This window comes from Rhinoraja longicauda, chromosome 16 (genome assembly GCF_053455715.1).
Source record: "Rhinoraja longicauda isolate Sanriku21f chromosome 16, sRhiLon1.1, whole genome shotgun sequence".
In the NCBI taxonomy this organism is placed as follows: Eukaryota; Metazoa; Chordata; class Chondrichthyes; order Rajiformes; family Arhynchobatidae; genus Rhinoraja; species Rhinoraja longicauda.
In genome coordinates, this window is record NC_135968.1 from 26,990,116 (window position 1) to 27,013,970 (window position 23,855).

The 23,855-nt window shown below is 39.7% G+C and overlaps 1 protein-coding gene across 1 annotated transcript in view; it reads right to left on the minus strand.

Annotated features, from left to right (window-relative positions):
- Positions 1-2,180: 2,180 nt before the first annotated feature.
- Positions 2,181-23,855, minus strand: part of trub1 (TruB pseudouridine (psi) synthase family member 1) — a 40,204-nt gene continuing 18,529 nt past the window's right edge. Inside the window, exons 4-8 of the mRNA XM_078412834.1 lie at positions 17,579-17,660; positions 12,847-12,919; positions 9,007-9,146; positions 4,209-4,265; positions 2,181-4,090 (exon numbers count right to left, since the gene is read on the minus strand). Of these exons, the coding sequence (XP_078268960.1) occupies positions 3,885-4,090; positions 4,209-4,265; positions 9,007-9,146; positions 12,847-12,919; positions 17,579-17,660 (558 nt within the window). The 3' untranslated portion in view covers positions 2,181-3,884. The remainder of the gene's footprint in view (positions 4,091-4,208; positions 4,266-9,006; positions 9,147-12,846; positions 12,920-17,578; positions 17,661-23,855) is intronic.

The following is a 23,855-nucleotide window of genomic DNA, read 5'->3' on the forward strand; positions in this document are numbered from 1 at the left end:
CATTCCAATTTCTATATTCAAAACTCTTTGACTGATGACCAAAGTGCCGAAAGCCTTCTTGACCCTATCTATCTATGATGTTACTTTCAAGAAACTATGTACCTGCGCTCCTTGCTCCCTCTGCTTTACAACTCCCCAGATCCCTGCCATTCACTGTGAAGGTCCTGCCCTGGTTTGCCTTCACAAAATGCAACACCTCACACTTATCAGTATGGAACTCCATTAAACATTCCTCAGTCCACCTGCCCAACAAAGCAAGATCCTGCAGCTATTTTACATAACCATCTTCGCTATCTATGATGCCACCCACTCTTGTGTCATCTTCAAACTTACTTGTACATTATCATCCAAATAATTGACATAAATCACAAACAGCAAACCGATCCCTGAGGCACAGCATTAGTCACAGGCCTCCAGTCCGAAAAACAGCCTTCTACCATCATCCTCTGCTTGCTTCCATTAAGCCAATTCTCTATCCATTGGCTAGCTCTCCCTAGATTGGAGAAAGCCTGCAATTCAGTTTTGAATCCACAACTTAGAAGGAATGGCACATGAAAGTCTGCAAACATTCAGGTCTCTCTAATCATCCATTTTGCAGTATTATATGAGGGAATCCACAAGGATATGGAAAAAAAGCTTCAAGCAGAAGATCTATAACTTGACAGGATCACGTCAAACTTAGGGGTTTTGGGATACAAGTTATGAATAGGCTAGAAAAATGCAAATTTATTGTCATTGGCGATGTAATTTAGCTACCCAAGTGACAACTTATCGTTTCAATAATTTATCATCACGTGGCTATAAATAATAACAGAGAAAGAGAGTTTAAGTAAAACAAGATCTAATTTACTGTAGAGATACAGTTTAGAGATGCAGCGTGGCAACAGGCCTTTTGGACCACCAAGTCCACATCGACCATTGTTCACCCGTACACTAGTTCAATGTTATCCCACATTTGCATTCTACACACTTGGGGCAATTCACAGAGCTCAATCAACCTACAAACCTGCACGTCTTTGGAATGTGGGAGGAAACTGGAGCATCGGGAGAAAAGCTATGTGGTCACAGGGAGAACACACTAACTTTGCACAGAACACCCGAAGTCAGGATTGAACCCGGTTCTCTGGTGCTATGAGGCAGCAGCTCTACTGCTTAATGAATTGCCTTAATTAATTACAAATCTGCAAGATGGAAGATGCAAACATGCACAAAATGTTGTTGGTATTTTTTCTGAGCTTGTGGTGCTTTAATGGAATTCTGCATACACTCATGTAAGATAGTCTTTTCTCTTCTATTTGTCATTGCTCAATGAACAGAAAAGCTGCAATAATAAAGAGACATGACTTCCAAAATGCATAATAAACCCAGGTTAAATAAAAAGACATCTGATGGCTCAGCACGCAGCTGAGACAGATAGGATATCAGCTGCTTGCTTCAGTAACTCCATCTGTGCCTTGCTGTTCACCTACCAAGGCTCAGGGGTGCTGTGACTGACTCATACCAAAGATCATTGGGCTATGGGGAGGAGGATGGGTGTAATGGTTAAATCAGCCAGGTTCCTTCTTCTGCAGCAGCTGAAGTGTGCACGCCTGGGCATTAAGTGACAATAGGATTAGCCTGATTAAAGATGCTCCTATGGTTAGATCACCCTGCAGACATAAATAATAGCCAAAGGGGAAAATAACTGTAAGGAGACAGGGCTTGACGTAAACAGCAACAAAAATCTGAGGACAGATGGAAAATAAGAAATTCAAAGAGATAACTTTGCTTTTTTTTTTCATATGCAGTGATTTCAAGTATTTTACCTATCAGCAAGATTCAAATAATTATTATAATGTATATTGCACAGCAGGGAAGTTGCAATGATTGCCAAATTGCTTCATATGCCAGACTTTCCAATAAAAGCTAACACCATTCTCAATTTGCACTAATACCATTTCATAAAAGGATACATCATAATGTCCCAAAAGTAACTGTGGAAATATGACTATTCGATCATGGATCTAAGTGGGAAAGTAGATGATTCTAAAATAGGAAATAGAAGAAACACACTAAAAATAATAGCTGATTTGCACAAATATATCACTGCTATAAGAAATTTCAATGAAAGAAACATTAAGCTAGATCACAAGAAACTGTTTACTCAATTGATATATTTCAATTTGTACAGTAGTTTCCGATCACATGCATGACTATTTTTGAACAAATTTGATTATTAAAATATACTTAACCACAAAAGATAAAAGTATTATGATATCTTCTAACATCCAAGATTCAGTATGCTTATTATAAAATACAAAAGTTCTTCAGTTTAAAATCTTTAAAGCAATTGAAAATAGCTTCATTTTGAATCCGTGACATTCACAAGACACACATCTCAGATGAAGTAGTATTGCTTTTAGCCCATTTCATCTCTCAAACAATTTCAATTCCATTCTCATCAGACACTGCTTGACAAAACCATGTAACTACTGGCAAGAGATGCTGAAAACACAGGCAGGCAGTCACTGAAAGTACAGAATATACTTACTGTTGCAGAAATAAACCATTCTTCAGGAAGTCAGATCATCCTACCTGGATATGTCAGGCACACCATGACCTCTCATTGCAACCTCTGATCAAACAACACATGACTTTTCTGGATCATGGCTTGACCTTATAGAAAGACAGGTCTTTTGCACAGTGGCAACTGGAGATGTGCTATGGTTTGCAGCCAGGTAACTCACTGGTTGTATCTCATGACAATTTGTAGAAGACATCATAGGCAAACAATATAACTTAATTAGAAATTTCTCATTCCATTATGAAAGTAGGTTTTAACTGATCTGATTTATTATACTACTATGCTTTTTCTTCATAGATTATCAATAAATGTTAATAAATGCCAAACATTTGTTTTAGTCCAGAAGTTAGATCACCTTGCACACTTATAATAATATTTAAGCTTATCAACAATTATAACATTCATGTATTGCTCAAGCATTTTCAGCTGTTAATTAAAAAATAATCATTCTTGTATGAAGTAGATATACACAAGTTATAAGAAACCCAATTTGGCTGAGCTGATGCTTGCTTTCTGCATTAACAGTAGATTTATTTCAATGAATTTAAAAATATTGAATGGTCAGACTGAATTACGTAACTATCAATATCATAGAAGCTATTGTAGTGCTGAACATTTTCAGGCAACTTTGAAAAACTAAAGAAAATCTTTCACAAATCTTTCGATTTCTTGAATGTTGAAAAAATTTCCAAAGGTACTTTGAGCTCTGGAACATAAATCTGATGTTCAGCTGCTAACATAGCCAGTGCTTTGAATTGCAGTTGCACACATTATTGTTACATTTTTAAATTTTAGACAAAAATAAACTAGTTTTATTTTATGTAATAATGATTAATAGTAACAAAAGTAATAATCTGAATGTTCTAAATTTAATGTTTTAAAATTCATGATATATCATGTAGCAATAAATTAGCTGAAGGGGTCATTTATCGGGATCATTATTGATAAGTGATGAAAAAGTGATTGCAACGCACATCTCACACCTGAGATACAAAAAATCAGAAAATTATTCTGTATATTCTGGTAAAATACGAATTACTTCCAGGATTATTTAATGACCAATGAACAGCAATGAAAAAATGTACCCATTTATAAAATTAGTTTTGTGAACAGAATGTGTACTGAATGTTTAATTCATTAGTTGATTACATGTCTCTGACCAACATTTATCCCTCAAACAATCAAGAGCATTTAGCTACCATTATATTACAGTTTGCAGACCATGGTTGTGCAAATTTGGATGCCATATCTCCTGCTTGGCAACTTGACAGGAAATGCACTGCAAGTCTTTATTGTCCTCATCGAGAAATGCCCTGTGCTGTCAATCAATTTCTTTTTCTTGTTCAGAGATTTCAGTCTTCAATTTCTTACATCCTCCTTCAGATGGTACTAATTGTGTACAGTTTTTAATGGCTTTTACTACTTCATCAATTGTCCACTTCTCTTCCTGAAGTGCATGTTCATGCAATGTGAAAGGTCCTTGTTTGGTCCTGATCAATTCTTTAACATGGGCACACGTAGAAAGATCTTGCAAAAAAACAATACTTGTGTTAGACAGGATACTAAATTTTGAAAACAATACTACCAAAGACAAAATGTTGAATGTTCGGTTTGAATTTAAGATAAATTTGTTATTTCTTCCTACCTTTGCCAACGTCATTCACCAAACTACGGACGTAAAAGCCACCTCCACATTCAATATCTGAAATACATGCACACCATTCCATGGAGCATAAAACATCCTTAATTCTTTCTATTTTTATCATGTAACCATAGTATCAGCAGTTTGAATGATTTAACAGGATACAAGAACACCAGATAATAACAAGAATAGACCATCAGGGTTTTCAAGCCAACCCCAATCATGGCTGATCTATGCTGGCCTCAACGCCTCTTCGATGCCTTTTTTCCCCATACCCTTCTATTTCTCAATCTATTGACATTTATCCATCTTGACTTTACATACTTCCACCGGCTTTCACCACTTTCCAGGGCAGGGTATTCCAGAGATTCACAACAATCTGTGAGAAAATAAATTCTGCTTATCTCAGTTTTAAATGACCAGCTTTTTATCTTATCATGCCAGGATTCTGTTTGTGGACTTTAGCTCTGCTTTTAACACCATTGTGCCAGAGCTACTACACTACAAACTCTCCCAGCTGACTGTGCCTGAACCCCTCTGTCAGTGGATCATCAACTTCCTGACGGACAGGAAGCAGCATGTGAGGCTGGGAAAGCACATCTTGGACCCACAGACCCTCAGCATAGGAGCTCCGCAAGGCTGCATACTCTCCCCTCTCCTTTACTCTCTCTACACCAACGACTGCACCTTCACAGACTCCTCTGTCAAGCTCCTCCAGTTTGCGGATGACACTACCCTGATTGGACTGATCCAGGATGGGGAGGAATCTGCCTACAGAGGGGAAGTGACACAGCTGGCGTCCTGGTGCCATCGCAACAACCTGGAGCTCAATGCTCTCAAGACAGTGGAACTAATTGTAGACTTTCGAAGAGCTCCCCCTCCTCTCCCCCCACTCACCATCAACAACACCATAGTCACATCTGTGGAGTCATTTAAGTTCCTTGGAACCATCGTCTCCAGGGACCTTAAATGGGGGGCCACCATCGACTTCACAGTCAAAAAGTCCCAACAGAGGATGTACCTTCTGCGGCAACTGAAGAAACACAATCTGCCACAGGCAATGATGGTCCAATTCTATACTGCTATTATTGAGTCCGTCCTCACCTTCTCCATCATGGTCTGGTTTGGCTCAGCCACCAAGCACGACATCCAGAGGCTGCAACGGATCGTTTGCACAGCTGAGAAAGTTGTTGGCTGCAACCTTCACCCCATTAACGAACTGTACACTGCAAGGGCCAGGAAGCGAGCGGGCAAGATCATCTCTGACCCCTCTCACCCTGGCCACAAACTCTTCGAAGCACTTCCCTCTGGAAGGCGACTCCGGACTGTCAAAGCAGTCACAGCCAGACATAAAAACAGCACGAGTGATAGTTCTACTCAATAACCAAAGTCTGTAGTCTCTTTTTTGCTTTGGTTTATTTTCACCCACATGTTTAGACCGTAATGTTGTATCCTTATTGTTTTGCTGTGGTTATGCTTTATTCTTAATTGTTAACTGTATGTTTGTGTTGTCATTTGTGAGTGAAGCACCAAGGCACATTCCTTGTATATGCATACTTGGCCAATAAACTTATTCATTCATTCATTGTCTCCTAACCTTGCCAGACTGCTTTGTCAAGTCCCATTAGGATCTTATATGTTTAAACAAGGTCACCAATCGTTTTTCTAAACTTTAAGGAATACCTGGTCAAACTATCTAGTCTCCTTTGGTTGCATAAACCTCGCATCTCAGCAAGTGACCTTTGTATTGCCTCCAATGATACTATACTTAATTTTAGGTAAGGGGACCAAAACTGTACACAGTATTCCAGGCGATTCATCGCCAACACCCTGTACAATTGAGACATCTCTGTATTTTTAAACTCTTTATTCAGTGCAAAAACAATCCAAGGATGAACATAAAACATCATTTTGGGGAAAGACATTTGATATGGGTGGCACAAAGGTGCAGTGATGAGCCTCACAACTCCAATGAAGCTGATCAATTCTGACCTTGGCAACTTCTGTCAGCAGTTGTCGTGTAATTTGCAATTGCAAATTGCCTCTGATGCAGGAAAATCGGGAAGGTGGGAAGAGTTAATTGCGACATGAGGGGAAAAAGGGAATTAGTGTGGAGATGTGCTCATGGATATTTCATAGTCAGTGGACGGAGTAGATTTCAAAAGCATCTGACAAAAGGGGACCACTTAAGCGTCAACTGGTATTAAAGGAAACAACATGAAGTTTAGTGAGAATAAGGTCAAGTGAGAATGAAGTGGAATTAACAGAGAGGACGAGTCAAGGAGAAATGAAGGGAAATAAATTAAATTCAGAGGTACATTTCAAATGAATAGCAAAAAATAAATGGATTGATCACCTTGCGATTTCAATTCCAACACATCACTTTGTTTTCATGATAAAATAATTCGGAGAAAATACAATGGAACATTTCCCTGCAAATACTTCAGCTCGCTTGTTGCCCAAGTACTCATTCAGGCCACTTTTACTGTGACATAACGATTTCCTCACTCTCAAGGGTGGTTTCTGACCTTAGATATTGCATCATTTTGATCTCACCCAATCTACAGCTACTGGTAAGTTAATTTGAACTGTCCTTGAATCCATTTTCCCCAGGCATCCTGATTGATCTACATTGGCTGCCAGATCACAAAATAATTAGGAAGTCATGATCATACAAATTACAAATCGATGTGAGAACTACTGCAGTAATAATAATGGGGGATCTTCGGTTATCCTACTAAAGACTGGAACAGTAGCAATATGAATGGGAAAGGGTGCATATTTCCTGCCTATGGAAACAGGTGGTGAACCTAATTCCGAGAAATGATTTTTTCCAAGTGGAGGGTGCTTCACTGGGGGAGTATTTGAAGAACAGCCATTAAATCCCATGGTTTAGACCGAAAAAGTAAAGGAACAATTATAAGTGTGTGCTGAATTCTATTTATTCTTTTATTAAATACATTCGTTATTTGAGGATGTCGGCATTGCTGGCAAGTACATTTTTTTTTGCCTATCTCTTCCTGATATCTTGAAATTGATGGTGAGGCATCGTCTTAAACCACTGTAGTGCATTTGTGAAATTACTCGCACATTCTTGTTAGAGGATTACATAATGTAGACCTAGCCATGATGAAGGAACAGCGATATATTTCAAAATCAGTTTGGTGTGCAAGTTGCAGACCAGTGAAATGTGCAGCTTTCACACGTGCCTCCTGGCTTTGGTCTTTGGTGATAGCAGTTGCAGATTAGGGAAATGCTGTTGGAATAGGCTGGGTGAGTAACTGCAGTGCCTTCTGTAGATGGTACACATTGCAGGCACAGAGAATGATAGGCAGCTGGAATTAATGTTTGGTGCTAGATGGGTTGCCAATAAAGGAGGCTGTTTTTCTTCCCCCCCTAGACTGTTCCGATTTCCTTCACTGTTGCTGGAGCCACATGTATTCAGCCAAGTGGGAAGCTTTCTGTCATGAGGTATCAGGTGGTGAGTCAATTGCAGGATACCTAACCTCTGACTTCCTCTTGTATTTATGTGCTTGGTTCCAGTTTCGTTTTTGGTTAATTAGCAAACCTTGTCACTGTCACTACACTTCAATTAAATCACCCTAAATTTTTTCTACTCCAAGAACCACTTCTCATGCTTTTCCAACCTAACCTTGTGGCAAAAATGATCCCTCATCTCTGGGACCATTCCACTAAATCTCCTCAGCACCCCCTAATGACGATCATGTCCTTTCTAGTACCAGTACCAGGCACAATATTCTATCTGTGATATAACCAGAGCTTGATAAAAGTTCAACATAATTTGAGAAAATGCTGGAAACGCTCAGCAGCGTCAAGCAGTGAACAGTCTTTGACCTGAAACATAAGCGCTGTTTTTCTTCCCACAAATGAAGACGGATCTGCTGAGTATTTCAGATTTTCAGCATCTGCAGTTATTTTTGTTTCCCCTACTTCTGTATTCAGTTTTGAAGCTCAAGATCTCATCTTCACGCATTAATTCCCAGATCCCACTGTTCCTACACAATTGTATCAATGTTTATATTCTTTCTCATCCCTTTAATCTGCTATCTCACTGGTTAGGTGCCGAAGGAACAGAAAAACCCCCCAGTAAAATTACAATATTAATGCCTTTTATTCCAGCCGATGAGTACATCTTTTACTTTAGAGACACAGCGTGGATACAGGACATTTGGCCCACTGAGTCTGAGCCAACCAGTGATCACTCCGTACATTAGCACTGTCCTACACACGAGGGACAATTTGCAATTTTGCAGAAGCCAATAAACCTACAATCCTGTACGTGTTTGGAGTGTGGAGTAAACTGGAGCCCCCGGAGAAAACCCCAGCAGGCACACGGAGAACGTACAAACTTTGAATAGACAGCACCTGTGTTCAGGATCGAATCCCGGTCTCTGGCGCTGTAAGGCAGCATCTCTACCACTGCGCCACCGTGCCGCTATATCTGCAGCTATTATTGCCACATTTAATGAATTACATACTACCCAGCTTAAGTGAAACTCTCTGTAAGAATGAACTGTAGGTATTGAAATTGCACTCTCGAAGTGTCTTGTTACAAGGAACAATTGTGATGCAGATATATTTGAAACACATGAGATAATGTATCAACATGTTCTTGGAAAGCCTTTTGTGATAATATATAGCAGTTTTTATCTGATGTACAATGTTTTCTGCACAAGGTTTGGAGGGAATATTTTAACTTTACTAAGTAGACTACCTGACCATTAATATAAAACAATGAGAGCAACTATTATTGAGATAATGAACAAATTAATTTGCTTACTTAGAGTAAAGTGAGGAGGACTGTAATCCTGTACAGAAAGATCATACACCATGACAGATCTTGCAGGTTTAGACTCAACAGCTTCTCCTTTCTTCATCAAACAGGATAGCCTTTGCCCGTTTTGTTTCAAGGCAGAATATCTGAAAAGAAAAATATAAAATGAATTATTAAAGTGGCTCTGCAAAAGGTAAAGGGATCTATGCAATTCCCGAAAGGTTCTGAGAAGATTCATTAACAACCAAATGCTAAAGAAGCATTTTATTGAATGAAAGTATAATTTGCACTGCAAATTACATCCACAGACTCAGATTAGGTTAGTTTCTTTGCTTCAGTTGCCAAGAGAACTGGCATGAAGCCCAGTACTACACTAAGCAAAGCCTCTAACACAGCTTCCTAAACAGCATCCGGGTCTCTTTAGCTTTTCAATGTTCACTATGAGGAGTGGATCGGTAGGACAGGGGCTGGCGCATTGCTTGCGGCACCTTCAAGGTCGGCTGCAGGAGGCACCTCCCGGGTCACAGAGGCGGTCGGGCGAGGAGAGGATAGTCAGGTCGGGGGCCTGCAGCAGCCTGGGGTTTACCTGGGTTTATCTGGATCAGGGGTGCTCCAGTATTTCCAGCATGTGGACTGGACTTTGGACTTTTACTTTTTACATGGTGCCAAAATATGGCGACTGTGCCTTTGTGGGTTATGCAAAAGAATTTCACTGTGCTGTGCACACATGACAATAAAAGAAACATTGATCCTAGTGTTACGGTTATTAATTAATTGTATTTTTGATTATTATGTATGATTATATATGATTGGCGAGTTATTGATTTGTACCAGCATCTGCAGTTATTTTCTTATACTTATTGTGTTATGAGCCTGTTAAGCTGCAGCTGTTTCATTGTCCGTTCATTGTCAGTACAAATAACAATAAAACACTCTTGACTTTTGCTGGTCTCCCTCACATCTTCCCCGTATCTCACATACAAAACCTAAAATCCAACTCGTGTGAATGTGTACTGTGAGCATTTGGAACGTCTTTTGTTTGTTTATTTCAATTAAACCTGTCATTAGCTTTATATTCCTTCTCCTCATACCGTTTGCCAAAAAAACAACTTCTCTGTATTCAAATTCCATCTGCCATTTTTGCACTGATTGGCATCATCTTCAATGACTGCCATACCTCAGGTTTGAAAATCCTGCTCTGCATTCGTGACCCTAGGGGTACACCGTTATCCACCATCCGCCAGTCTTAAAACTTATCATTCATCACAACCTTCTGTTTTTGCCTTAACCCCCAAAAAATTATTCATGCAGACATCAACTCATCTTTTCCACAAATCTTCTTTTTCAAACATGCCTTGTGATACTTTGCCAAATATTTTCTTTAAAATCTCGAATAATGAGATCCATAGTTCCCCTGAAAACCTGTTTCTTCATCAAAAAAATGTAATTTGGCTGGTCAAACAAGATCTTTTTTTAACATATCCACATTAGTTCTCCTTAATTAATTCAAACTCCTAGAGTACCTGTTAATTTTTTCCCCTGGTTTATATTTCTCTGATTTTATCTCCTGATCAGCCCAAAGTTTCTTGCCATGACCTTATACCCTTTCTTAAATGAAGCATGTCACATTTGACTTTTCCAATCTTTCCCCAACCCTACAAATCTTAAAAAGACTGAAGATTATGAAAATAAAGTTTTCATTGTAACACCTACTGCTACCATCTTTCTTCTACCATAATTGTGCTAGCATCACCTTCTTTTGAAAACATATTTTTAGCATTAAATTTAAATTTAAAACCCTACAGAAAGTTGCAGCACAAAGGGATTTAGGGGTTTCCGTACATGAAACATAAAGCTTGCAAAGAAGGGTAACAGTTAGTTGGGAAGGCCAATGGAATGCTGGCTGTAATTTCAAGGGATCTGAACTATAACTGTGCAATAAGTTCATAAATTATAGGAGTAGAATTAGGTCCATCAAGTCTACTACACCATTCAATCATGGCTGATCTATCTTTCCTTCTCAACCCCATTCTCCTGCTTTCTCACCATAACCTCTGACACCTTTACTAATCAAGAATCAGTCAATCTCCACCTTTCAATACGCACTACACTAATGAGACCTCATGTAGTTCACTATAAACCGTTTTGGTACGCTCATTTATGAAAGTCTATATTTCCATTCACTAGGATGATCCTGTGTATGAAGAGAATTCCTTATGAGGAAAGGTTCAAACGGTTGAGTCTATATTCATTCTAGTATAGAATGAGAGATCTTAATGAACCCTATAAAATTCTTAGAGGGACTTCCATACACGCCCTCATAAGGGAGGATGTTTCCCTCATGGGAGGAAGGGAGTACATCTAGTGGACATGGTATCAGATTAAAGAGATGCCAATTAAGACTGAGATGAAGTATTTCTTCTCTCAGCGTTGTGACTTTGGAATTCCTTGTCCGTGAAAGTTGCAGAGCCTGAATCTTTGAATGTATTCAAAGCTGAGGTACCATTTTAATCAGTGAGGTAAACAAGACTTCTGAGAATAGGGCAGGAAAGTGGATTTAAGGGAAACTGGATCAGGCATTGAATGGCAGAGGAAGCTCAAAAGGAAGAATATCCTTTTTGTGTAGTTCTTATGGTAAACTAAATACACCAGCTTGTCCTGTACTTCCCAGTATATCATTACCAATCATTCTTGAAAAAAACACCTTTTAAATGCACCACAAAACTCAGTGATTAGCAGGCAGTGGGGGAAAAAAGGGGGTCCAGGCACAATTACAAGTCGTCTGTTTTAACAGTTAAAGTACATGACAGAAATTGCTCACAATCCCAAGAAATTACAGTTGTCATCATCTTTATGTCTATTTTAAAAATGACAAAATAATATTTGGCTATGGGTTTCATTTATGCTTTTACAGTAAATGTTATCATCAATTTTTAAATGCTTAATTTTAATAAGATATTAGAATGACAGAGAAAATAGATGTTAAAACTATTCAACAACTCTCTCAGCTTTTGCAGTTGGCAATGCTAAGGGCAAAGCATTTTGCAGGCAATTGCAGGGTATTCACAGGCATGGGACCTCCTCACTGTATGACTGGAAGCTCTGCTGAATGTTTTGCATTAGTGAAATCCACAATCAGACCAGTCCCTTTCTTGGGATTGAGGAAAATATGTCAATCGTGATCCTTCTTGACAGGTGAACAAGCCATGAAGATCAGGCTTCAAATTGTGACTAATATCAGCCATGGGTTACATGTTAGAATGGCCTGTGCTCTGTCCATGCAGAAAATTACAGGTGAAAATTTAATAAAACTTACTGGTGATTAATTACACTTAAGCCTTTCAAAATCATAAAGCGTGCTTAATTATTACAGAAAAAACCCAAAGACCAACAAACATTTAGTAGGTGGCATAGTGGCGCAGCTGGTAGCTCTGCTACCTCACAGCACCAGAGACCCGGGTTCGATCCTGACCTTGGGTGCTGTCTGTGTGAAGTTTGCAGGTTATTTGGCCTCTGTAAAAATGCCAGTAATGTGTAGTGAGTGCATGAGAAAGTGGAATAGCATAGGATTAGTGTAAATGGGTGATCGATGGTCAGCGTGGACTCAGTGAGCCGAAGGGCCTGTTTCCTTTCTGATTCACTAAAGTGTACCAAACTAGTCATATTTCATATAAAAGGCAATTGAAACATGGAGGGATTTTTTTAATGATAGGTTAAATAATTTATTCTGGTCTATATAGTTCTTTAAGTTATCAAAGAAACGGATTGATCAGGAATCGGAAGAAATATCCATAGCACTCATCTTCTGTCACACACAAGCCAAAATATACAGAAATGTTGGCTTACAACGGTGGTGTCTGCATAATGCTTCCCGTATATTTCTTCAGAGACCTTTCCAGATCATCCTTTGTTATATGATCTAGTTAACAGAAAAAAAATGCTGAAACATGTGCCCATGCCATTTCAAAACTTTCACATAAAAAATGGTACAGGTAACATCAATTTTGTTAAATATTTTAGCTAAAATCTTCAACCTTCAATCTTGCATACCAACATACAGAAGAAAATGTTCCCATCTGACCATGCCTCCTGCAAAATATTTAGTAGATAGTTTAATTGACCAGCTTTCTCATGTGAGAAAGAAAAATGATTAAAAAGAGATGTGCAGGGCAAGTTCTTTTTTACACAGAGAATGGTGGGTGTCTGGAACATATTGCCAGGGGTGGTGATGGATGCAGATATGATGGAGTCATTTAAAAGGCTTTTAGATAAGCACATGGCTATGGAGGGCATGAAGGGATATAGATCATGTTCAGACAGAGAAGATTATTTTAATTTGGCATCAAGTTCGGCACAGCCATTGTGGGTCGAAGGGCCTTTCCCTGTGATAAGAAGAATAGAGAGGAAATACAAACTAAACGATATTACTGTAAAGGGCATTTGAAACCAAAAATCTGGAAATTATTCTGCAAAATATTTAAAGCTAACAGTTTTGTTAACAACATTTATCATACAGAACAGTGGAACCCTATGTACATTGAGCAATCATGTTTCAGATCAATTTTTTAGAACTGATACATTACTGGCCAATATTAACTTAATGTAGCCAAAATTCACCGATTCCACAGTCATAAAATATTTCACAATCTATCTATATATATATATATATATATATATATAGATCTTGTAATACATATATATATATATATATAAATATATCCGTATGTAAATATATGTTTTTCTGTGATTTTGCCAAAACAGTAAACCATAGCGCCACCATTTTTTGCGCCACCTTAATCACCACTCTCGTGGCGACTGTTTCTAACAAGTTTTATTTAAATTGGTCGTATATTTTTTAAGTAAGAGAGGTTTTAAAGTTAAAACATTTCATTTCTAACCGATTTCTTGAAGGTCTTCAGCGTGTGACGTCACCCGTGCGACTGAGAGATGAGCTCACGCTCCCCCCCCCACCCCCGGTACAATTCATGTATGTATGTATGTATGTATGTATATCTCTCTGAGAGACATGGACCTGCAGCCAAAACGGTAAACCATAGCGCCACAATTTTAGCGCCACCTTAATCACCACTGTCCTGGCATCTGTTTATAACAAGTTTTATTTCAATTGGTCGTATATATTTTAAGTTAGACATTTTAAAGTTTAAAACTCTAATTTCTAAACACATTTTTTCAAAGTGCTGTGCGTATGACGTCACCAGAGGGCACGCACGGCCTCTCTCCTCACTCGCACAAACAAGATGGACTCCATTAGCGGAGCCGTCCACCCGCAATCAGGGGCTCCCTTCTCCCCTCTCCTCTCTCCCCGCTCTCTCATACCCGGGGGACACTCCCGAGCAGGAGGGAGATGGTCGGACTGATGGTCCACTCATCCTTCCCTTCCGTCCCTTCAACCCACGGCGTCCTCGAGTCCCCCCTCCCGCCCGGGCCCAGCGCCCCGCACCATTACCGCACACAAGCGGGAAGCTTCTCCTCCTCCTTCAGCGGCTGCTTCCACCGATGGCGGCGTCGACGAGGGCCGCTGCCACCGACGGCCCCATCGCGACTTCAGAAAGTCGCGCTCTCCTCCTCCTCCTCACACTCCGCCATGTTGTGCTTTCCTCCCGCCGCACCTCTCTCCTCTCTCCCCTCACTTCTCTCCCCTCCCCACTCTCCCAGACCCGCCACCGCACCCCTCGAGTAGTCCCACCTCCGCTGCCCGACTCGAGTAGTCCCACCTGCGAACATCTGAAATGTTGCTCAGGTCTACCCAGTGGACATCCACTGAAAACTCAGGCGAGGATTTCCAAATCAGAATAATCTCTCGTACTCAGTATCATATAGATATTAAACACACACACAAACATAGATAGATAAGGCAGCTGCTTTTGGTGTTGAGATGAGAAAGAAAATAAACACCATCCAGGATAAGTAATTCTGAGAATTTTCTTTAGAAGACACCAGGGGGAGATATGAATTCTGAATGCTATTCACATAATAGCATAATTATCTTGCAGAGTACTCTTGTTCAGCTAGATATCAATAGCACTTTGTTCATTCGATGCATCCACAGTACTTTCCAGGGGGAAAAAAAAGCTCCAGTATCCGCAAAGTATACAACTAACCTGGGCACCAAAAGAACCCTTCCTCCAGCAATTGGTTGCATGGTTCGTAGAACCTCAACATCAGCTCAAACTAAAAATGTGTGAACTGCAGCTTCCATTTACATAGCATCCTTGATGTGGTTAAAAAATACAACATGACACAAAGGCATTATCAAAGTTGTAGAAGAAAAGGAAAAGCTTAAAAGGTTACAATGAAAGTGGAAAGTGCCGCAGTGAGTATTTCAAAATAAGAATGAGAATTTTAAAACCGAGGCATCACCTAACCAGAACCAATGTAGAACAACAATCATAAACATCTTTACTGCAAGATACCTAACGCAAATCAGGAAATGAAGAGCAGATAATTCAATGAGCTCAATTTTACAAAGTGAATAGAGGAAGGAGCCAAGTGTATATTTGAATTGTCAAGTGTGGGGTTCACAAAGGCAAGGCTGAGGCACGGCCAAAATGAGGCAACATTACAGCGTTAGGTACAAGTGGTGTTAAAGGCGACATAGAGTAAAACACAGCATGGAAGCAGGTGCGACAGCCCGATTTGTCCATAGTGACCAAGATGCCCATCTAAGCTAGTTCCGTTTTCCCTCGTTAGGCCCACATTTCTCTAAATCATTCCGATCCATCTACCTGTCCGCATGTCATTTCTCTGTTGTTATTGTATCTACCGCAACCGTTTTCTCTGGCAGTGCGTTCCATATACTCACCACCATGTGGGTGAAGATGTTGACCCCCCAAGTCCTATTTAAATATTTTCCCTCTCACATTAAACTTTTGCCTTCTAATTTCCCTGTCCCTTGGTAAAGGCCATTTACAATCACCTTATCTAAGCCCCTCATGATTTTATAAACCTCTATCTCAAATCTTTGCACACTTTTCAGCTTAATGTCATCTTTCGTGTAGCAGGATAACTAAAATGGAACACTATACTCCCCAAGTATGGCCTCATCACTATCATAGTGTGGCTTACAACGGCAACATCCTGTGTACACAATGCCCTGTCTGATGAAAGCCAGACTTGCCAAAAGCCCTCTTTATCACCCTGTCTACCTGTGACACTATTTTCTGGGAACTGTGTATTTGTACTCTTGGGTCACTCTGTGTGACAACACTTTCAAGAGCTCAGCCCAAGTCATGACTTGGTTTGACAATGGATATGATGTTCAAGAATCAACTTGTCTCAAACATGACAAGTTTTCAAAAATGTCAGTTTCACTAACATGGAGATGGAGGGTGTTAGTGTCATGGGAATGAGGTTTGTGTTGGGAATCAAAGACAATTGCTTCAATTTTCCCAAAATTTGACTTGCAGAAATTTCTGCTTATCAAATTCTGGATGTACATCTGGACAAGTTAAGGACAATGGATGGTTCAAGAATTAATGAAATGGAGTCGGGCGACATCAATCAACATTGGAAACTGTTATCCCATTCTCCCCCTATGACAATTTCTATTGCGAAGTGCTTTCTAAGTGCTTTGCATTTAGTCCCTGCTCAGAGTCAAAGTATGAAAATGCTGAACAGCTGTGTTGTAAAAAGATTAGACGATAAACTCAATGGAAAATTATCAACTTGTGCTTTCCTCTCCACTCAAATACAGACGTGTCACTTGAAGCAATTTACTTGCAGAACAATAGAGATTAGCGATTCAGTATTTTTAAATCTGTAGCTGAGGATTCAACCTTTTTCAAGCAACCACTTCACATATAAAAACGTGCAATGCCCAACCTGAGGAAAGACCCACACACAGCAATGAGGCAAATTGCCAATAAATTCACCTACAGAGCAGAGCTTGAAGAAAATGTCTTGTTCTCTTGGAGGAGTGGCAAAAATCATTAGTGATTACTTTATGCATGACCCACACCGCACTCATTCAGTGATGAACTGAGGTGTTGGTCCAGGTTATTTACTCAGCTCAAACAAAGTACATAATGAATCCACAATCTTCTGCCTCAAGAGCTGGAAATGTGAATCCTGAGAGTGAATTTCTAAACATCCCAGCAGTATGCTTCTGAAATGCATCATTAACTAAATCTAAGAAAGTTTTACAATACTAGTATAGGTATTAGTGGCGAGTATATAAAGTTATGAGAGGAAATGATAGGGTGGATAGAGAGAAACTTTTCCCCATACCAGAGACATCTAAAACCAGAGAGCAGATGTTTAAGGTGAGGAGTAAGAAGGTTTATAGGATATGAGGAAAAATATTTTCATCTGGAGAATGGTCGCAATCTGGAACACACTGCCTGAGGTGGTGGTGGAGCCAGAGACTCACAACATTTAAATAATACCTGGCTGAGTATTTGAACCATAGAAAGGCGTAGAATGCAGACAAACGGTGTCAATGGGACTTGATTTTCAGCATGGACATGATGGATTGAAGGGAGTTTCTGTGCAGAGTTATTCTACGAGTATCATAATTGAAAATTACTAAAAATACTTTGACTCGCTGAGACTTTCTTACCATATGATTGTTCTTCTGTCACCATCCCTAATGCATCAAATGTGTCTGTAGCCTTTCCAAATTCTCCAACTGTTGTGTATTTCTGAAAATAAATTGAAAAGCTAAATTCCAGAAACATTAGATTCTTTATCGAGTTTACTTGAATGTAACATTATCTCCGCCTCTTTCATCTTAAACAATCAGCTGACATGGCAAAGGCAGTTAATAAAAAATGGAAAGATTACAGAGTTTTAAAAAATTAAACCAGAATTTCTCTGATTTACTTCAGTGAATTACACAATGGAGAAGTTCAATTAATGTGGTTCAACTAATTTGAAGAATGAAATGACTATTTATCTCATGCAGCAAATGATAACCATATTAAAAACAATGAGGTTAAAATGAATAAATTTAACAATGTGTAATCTGATATATTTCTGCCCAAAGCTTTCAATAGCCTTCAATGGGACTTGACGGCTGAATAAATTGACACCCGAAAATATCTTTCCCCTTTCCAGTAGTTTAAGTCAGTGAGGCTTGAAGTGTGGTTCAAGGTGAATTCATGTAAATTTCCCCTGATGTTAGCTCTGCTTCTGTCTCTTTGAAAGATGTGAAGTCTGACAGGCATTGAACTGGCAGATAGCCATCTGCAAAATTAGTGAAGACTGGGTCAAACAGCAGTCCCGGTGGAATGGTGCTTGCTAATATAACTTGCCAGTGACTGCCAACAGAGTGGCAAGTCACTTGATTCGTTAATATACAAGCAGCATCTGCGTAATGGAGGTCTAAGGAAAGTTGAAATCAAGTGCAACATCAATAAATGGTAAAATGTACTGCTTTCCTATGTCACTATCTGCAGAAACACAGCAACCACATAACCAAGGCCAATCTATAGCCTGACTGTTATATTATCTTAGCACCTTGATATACAAACACAATAGATTTCCAACAGAAAGACTGATCATTCAACCCAGGTGACATAGAAAGGTATCAAAGTGAATTATCAAATCCTAATCTTTCAAACATACTTGAATTTGAGAATATGCAGTTGGCTTATATTTATAGCCTATTCTCAACCTACAAATTTGATCTTGCATCATATTTTACAGTACAACATTATATGGCCACGGAGTGGAATATAATTTCTAAAATTACATGAGGCATTAAGGCACAGCTATGAATTTATTTTAAAAGCCTGATTCCCATTGGTTGGCAATTGCAAATTGCTTTGGGGAACATACTGATTGCTGAGAGGCCATAATAGCAACGATTGCTATGTGTGCAATTTAAAACAAAGTGAAAGAAATATGCAAGTGTGAGATGACAGTGTATAGAACATGCTTGATTGCCTCTTTGTGGTTTAGCTTGAAGCTCAATTGTGCTTATTGACTCTGGGAAGCCAGGCGCCCAAAATTATGTGTAAAAAGACCACATTAAAACCACATCAGACCTGATTTTAAATTGAAATATTGAAATAAAATGACATCACAAGTAAGTTATAGATTAAGTAAGTCTGAAGAAGTATCTCGACCCAAAACGTCACTTATTCCTTCTCTCCCGAGATGCTGCCCGACCTGCTGAGTTACTTCAGCATTTTGTGAATAAATCGATTTGTACCAGCATCTGCAGTTATTTTCTTATACTAGTTATAGATCAGTTGTTTGATGTCGCCCTGTTTCACAATTATCCTGTTTTCCTTAAAGATTAACATGAAGCCAAAAGGTTAACTATGCCAAAAGCTGTACAGATGACTCATCATTTTACCAATATTATGCTCAATAGACAATAGATGTTTGATACTCCATGTCACTCACCTGACACAATATGAGTCATTGGTGAAGTGGTTGGTCTGTGTGATGGACTGGGCTGCATCCACAATTCTCTGTGGTCTTGGGCAGAGCTGCTCCCAAACCAACCTGTGATGCATCCTGATAGTATGCTTTCTATGGTGCAGTTGTAGAAGTTGTTAAGAGTTGTTGGTGACCTATCAAACTCCCTTAGTGTTCTGAGGAAGTAGGGACATGATGTGCTTTTTAGCCTCAATGTGGATGAATTGTTGGTGATATTTATGCCTAGGAACATGAAGCTTTTGACCATCACCACTTCAGCACCATAGATGCTGATTGATGCATATACTTCACCTTGCTTTGTGAAATTAATAACTAGCTCCTTCATCTTGGTGACAGGTAGAGGTTTTACTCTTGATACTAAGCCATCTATCTCCTTCCTGTACTCACTCTCGTAATTGTTCGGGATCTGGCTCATTACATTGGTGTCCGCAAACTTGTCAATGGAGTTAGAGAAGAATCTGCCACAGTCGTGAGTGTATAGGCAGTATAGAATGGGGCTGAGAAGGCATCTTTGTGGGGTACAGGAGTTGAGAATTGTTGTGGAGGTTATTTTGTCATCTATCCTCGCTGATTGGGGTCTATGGGTCAGGAACTCGAAGCTCCAGTGGCAGAAGGGAGTGCTGAATCCTTGTTCCAGGAGTTTGGCGATGGGTTTGGATGGGATTATGGTGTTGAAGATGGTGCTTTCATCAATAAATAAGAGGCTGACATAAGTGCCAGTGATATCCACATGTTCCAGTGATAAGTGTACAGCCAGAGAGCTGGTGTCTGCCGTATGTCTATTGCAACAGTTGCACTGCATTGTTAAACTGCAATGGACCTAGGCTGTCTGGAAGACTGGAGTTACAGTGCATTGTGACCAGCTTCTCGAATTGGCTAGGTAAAGGTAAAGGGTTAATCTGCGGGGATCGCTGGGCGGCACGGACTTGGTGGGCCGAAAAGGCCTGTTTCCGGCTGTATATATATGATATGATATGATATGATAGTGTATGTCAGATCCAATGTGTGATTAACAAAAGAGGTCAAATACAATATTAAATCAAAATCCAAAGTGGCAAATGCTAGTGGTAGATCAAAAACGTTTTTCAGGAACCAGAAGCAAGAGACTAAAAGGCCAATAAGGACAGAGAATATTTTGAGAGAAAGCAATATCAAATCAAACGGCAAGAGTTTCTGTTGCACGAAACAAAAGCTTTTCATTTAACCTCGATACATGTGACAATAAATTAAACTCAAACTCAAATTGTTGATGAATAGAAAGGACGAGGGATAGCTAAGATGAGTGTGGGAACATTGGATGATGAGACTGGAGATTTAATAATGAATGTATGGCAATACATTGGGCGGCACGGTAGCGCAGCGGTAGAGTTGCTGCTTTACAGCGAATGCAGCGCCGTCGACTCAGGTTCGATCCTGACTACGGGTGCTGCACTGTAAGGAGTTTGTACGTTCTCCCCGTGACCTGCGTGGGTTTTCTCCGAGATCTTCGGTTTCCTCCCACACTCCAAAGACGTACAGGTATGTAGGTTAATTGGCTGGGTAAATGTAAAAACTGTCCCTAGTGGGTGTAGGATAGTGTTAATGTACGGGGATCACTGGGCGGCACGGACTTGGAGGGCCGAAAAGGCCTGCTTCCGGCTGTATATATATGATGATGATATGATATGAATATACTACATACATAGAGAGATAAACAAAATGCTGGAGGAATTCAGTAGGTAAGCCTTTTTGGAATGGCGATGTTTTGGATCTGAACAGTTCTTCAGGCTGAAGGGTCCAGACCCAAAACTTTGTCTGTCCTTTCCTTCAACAGATGCTGTCTGACTGACTGAGTTCCCCCAGCACTTTGTTTTTTTGCTCAAGATTCCAGCATCTGTAGATTATTTTGTCCTCATACTATATACATTACCAGTTACAACAGGCAACTAAGGTCACTCATCATATCATATCATATCATATAAACATAGCACAAAAAGTAAGGAAATTTGTGTTTGGTAGATTATTTCTTTGTTGTAACAATGCTTCTTGGCAATAAATCTTATACCGTTGGAAAGCCTGTTTATTTCCCTTTTAAATGGTGCCACATTTGTAAGGAACATGCATTTGTGGGATGAGCAGCAGAGCTGAGTATATGGGTTGCGCCCATGAAAAATTTGCCAAATCTCTGCCAATGCCAAACAGCTTATTCTGCCATTGACTCTTGTTCGGTGTTGTTTGGTGGATTGGATGATTGAAGTCGGAAGAAACAAGACATATTGGCAATTTAACAATTTATTCATTTAATAAACAGGAGCCACAGTAGCGTGTGAAAGAACCATACACAGCCACAACAGCCTGGCACCTCCTCCTCTTGCTGGTCACCAGCCTGGTCACACACTGTTGTGGGATGACATCCCATTCTTGTCAGCACCTGGGGGTACCAGAAGCTCAAAACAAGAGTCAATAGCAACAGCAGAATAAGCTGTTTGGCATTGGCAGAGAAGATTTGGCAAACTTTTCATGGGTGTACATTTCAGTGAGATCAGGTCTAAAAATGAAAATGGGGACAGAGAGACTGCAGTTTCCCTGTTATCTACTTTTATCCACTACATAAGGCATGTCAAGAATCTGCCTCAAGCATTCCTCCAAATAGCTGGAGGGCTGCTCCCTGAATTATATGTACATTGTGTCCATCTCGTGGCACAATGGATCTTACCTTCACTGCATGCAACTTCAAAAGAGATGCAGGGAGCCCTTAATATATGGTTTTGGTCTCACAACAGTTTTCAACTCCATCAATTGAGAGCAACCTTGGGGAATTCTTCTCCAGCTTGGTTGCATATCCTGTATCTGCTACATAATGACACACAAACTGTGATTCTAACCAATGAATCCACAACTTCCTTCCCTGCCAATAACCCCAGCATTGAAGCCTGACCGAGAAAGGGGAGAGCGGGACACAAAGGAGTGGGTTGGGTTCACAGGAGAGCAAGAGAAAAGGTAGGGCCAAGGAAAGCAAGTGACACAGAGAGAAACAGAGGGGTTCAACAGACCGTTGGCAAAGAAGTGTCCACATTCCCTCTACCTCATGTGAAAACATAATTTCTGATTTTATGCCTCAATAACGCAATCACAATTTAAAGACAGCACACCTCTCCCCCAATAATCTCAGTTCTTTCCCTCTTTTTTTAACACCTTAATTATATCGCTCTTAAAACCTCAATCCTCTGGAAAATATATGCCTGATTCATGCAATCTGGCTTCAAAACCCAGACAAATCTGCATTGTACCCATTGCACCAAAAATAATCCTTCGAAATTACTAGACCTAGAATTAAATGCAGTTTGCCAGATGAAGTCTAATAAAAAACCTTCCTTTATAAAATCTACTTTATTTAACTGTTCTCAATAATGTCCCACCCAGGATCTGGCCATCTGTCAGATTCTGAGGAATCAGTAGAAAATTGTCTTTTATAATTGATGCCTGATCTGCAACGCTATCTTTACAGTGAACGAGTAACTGAAAATCTATAGGATTGTGTGCAGTATCTGCTCATCTATTATTTTTTAATTTTACAATTTCAACTTCTTCATTGATAAAATACATCTCTTGAGGCTCCTGAACACATCATCTGTGATGTATAATTTATCTAACTCATATCAACAATAGCTTTAACTGGTAATTTATTTCAACATATTTACCACCTACGTTGATGAAAGGGAGGGATGGGAAAAGCTATTTTTACCTAAATTTTACTGAATCCAATCAAAATTATACTTACGGCAAAGCTGGACACAAAAATTTGGAATAACTCAGTGGGTCAGGTAGCAACTCTGGGTGAAAAGGAATAGGTGATATTTCGGGACGAGACTCTTCTTCAGACTGAGGGTCAGGGGCTACTTAAAGGGGTGAGGATGGAGTAGGTAAGGGGAGTGGAAAAGTTGAGACGGTTGATGTCACACCTGCGGTTAGAAATTGAAAGGTCTAAAGAGGGTAAAAGGGTCTCGACCCAAAACGTCACCTATTCCTTTTCTCCAGATGCTGCCTGGCCCGCTGAGTTACTCCAGCTTTTTGTGTCAATGTTCGCTTTAAACCAGCATCTGCAGTTCATGTTATAAGTGATAGGAGCAGAATTATGTCGTTCGGCCCATTAAGTCTACTCCGCCATTCAATCATGGCTGATCTATCTCACCCTCCTAACCCCATTCTTCTGCCTTCTCCCCATAACCTGACATCCAAATATAAATTAAAACATATCTGCTAAAAGCCATAGTAAAAAAAAAGGGTGCCACTTTCTTATACTAACTCCACTTGCCTTGAATCTCCTAAAACCTAAAATTGTATTTTTCTATGTTGAGTATACTCAGTGACTGATCTTCCAAAGCTAGAGATTTCCAAAGAATGACAACAATGTGGGTGAAAAACCTTCTCTCACCAAGGTCCTGAAGAAGGGTACCGACCCGAAACAT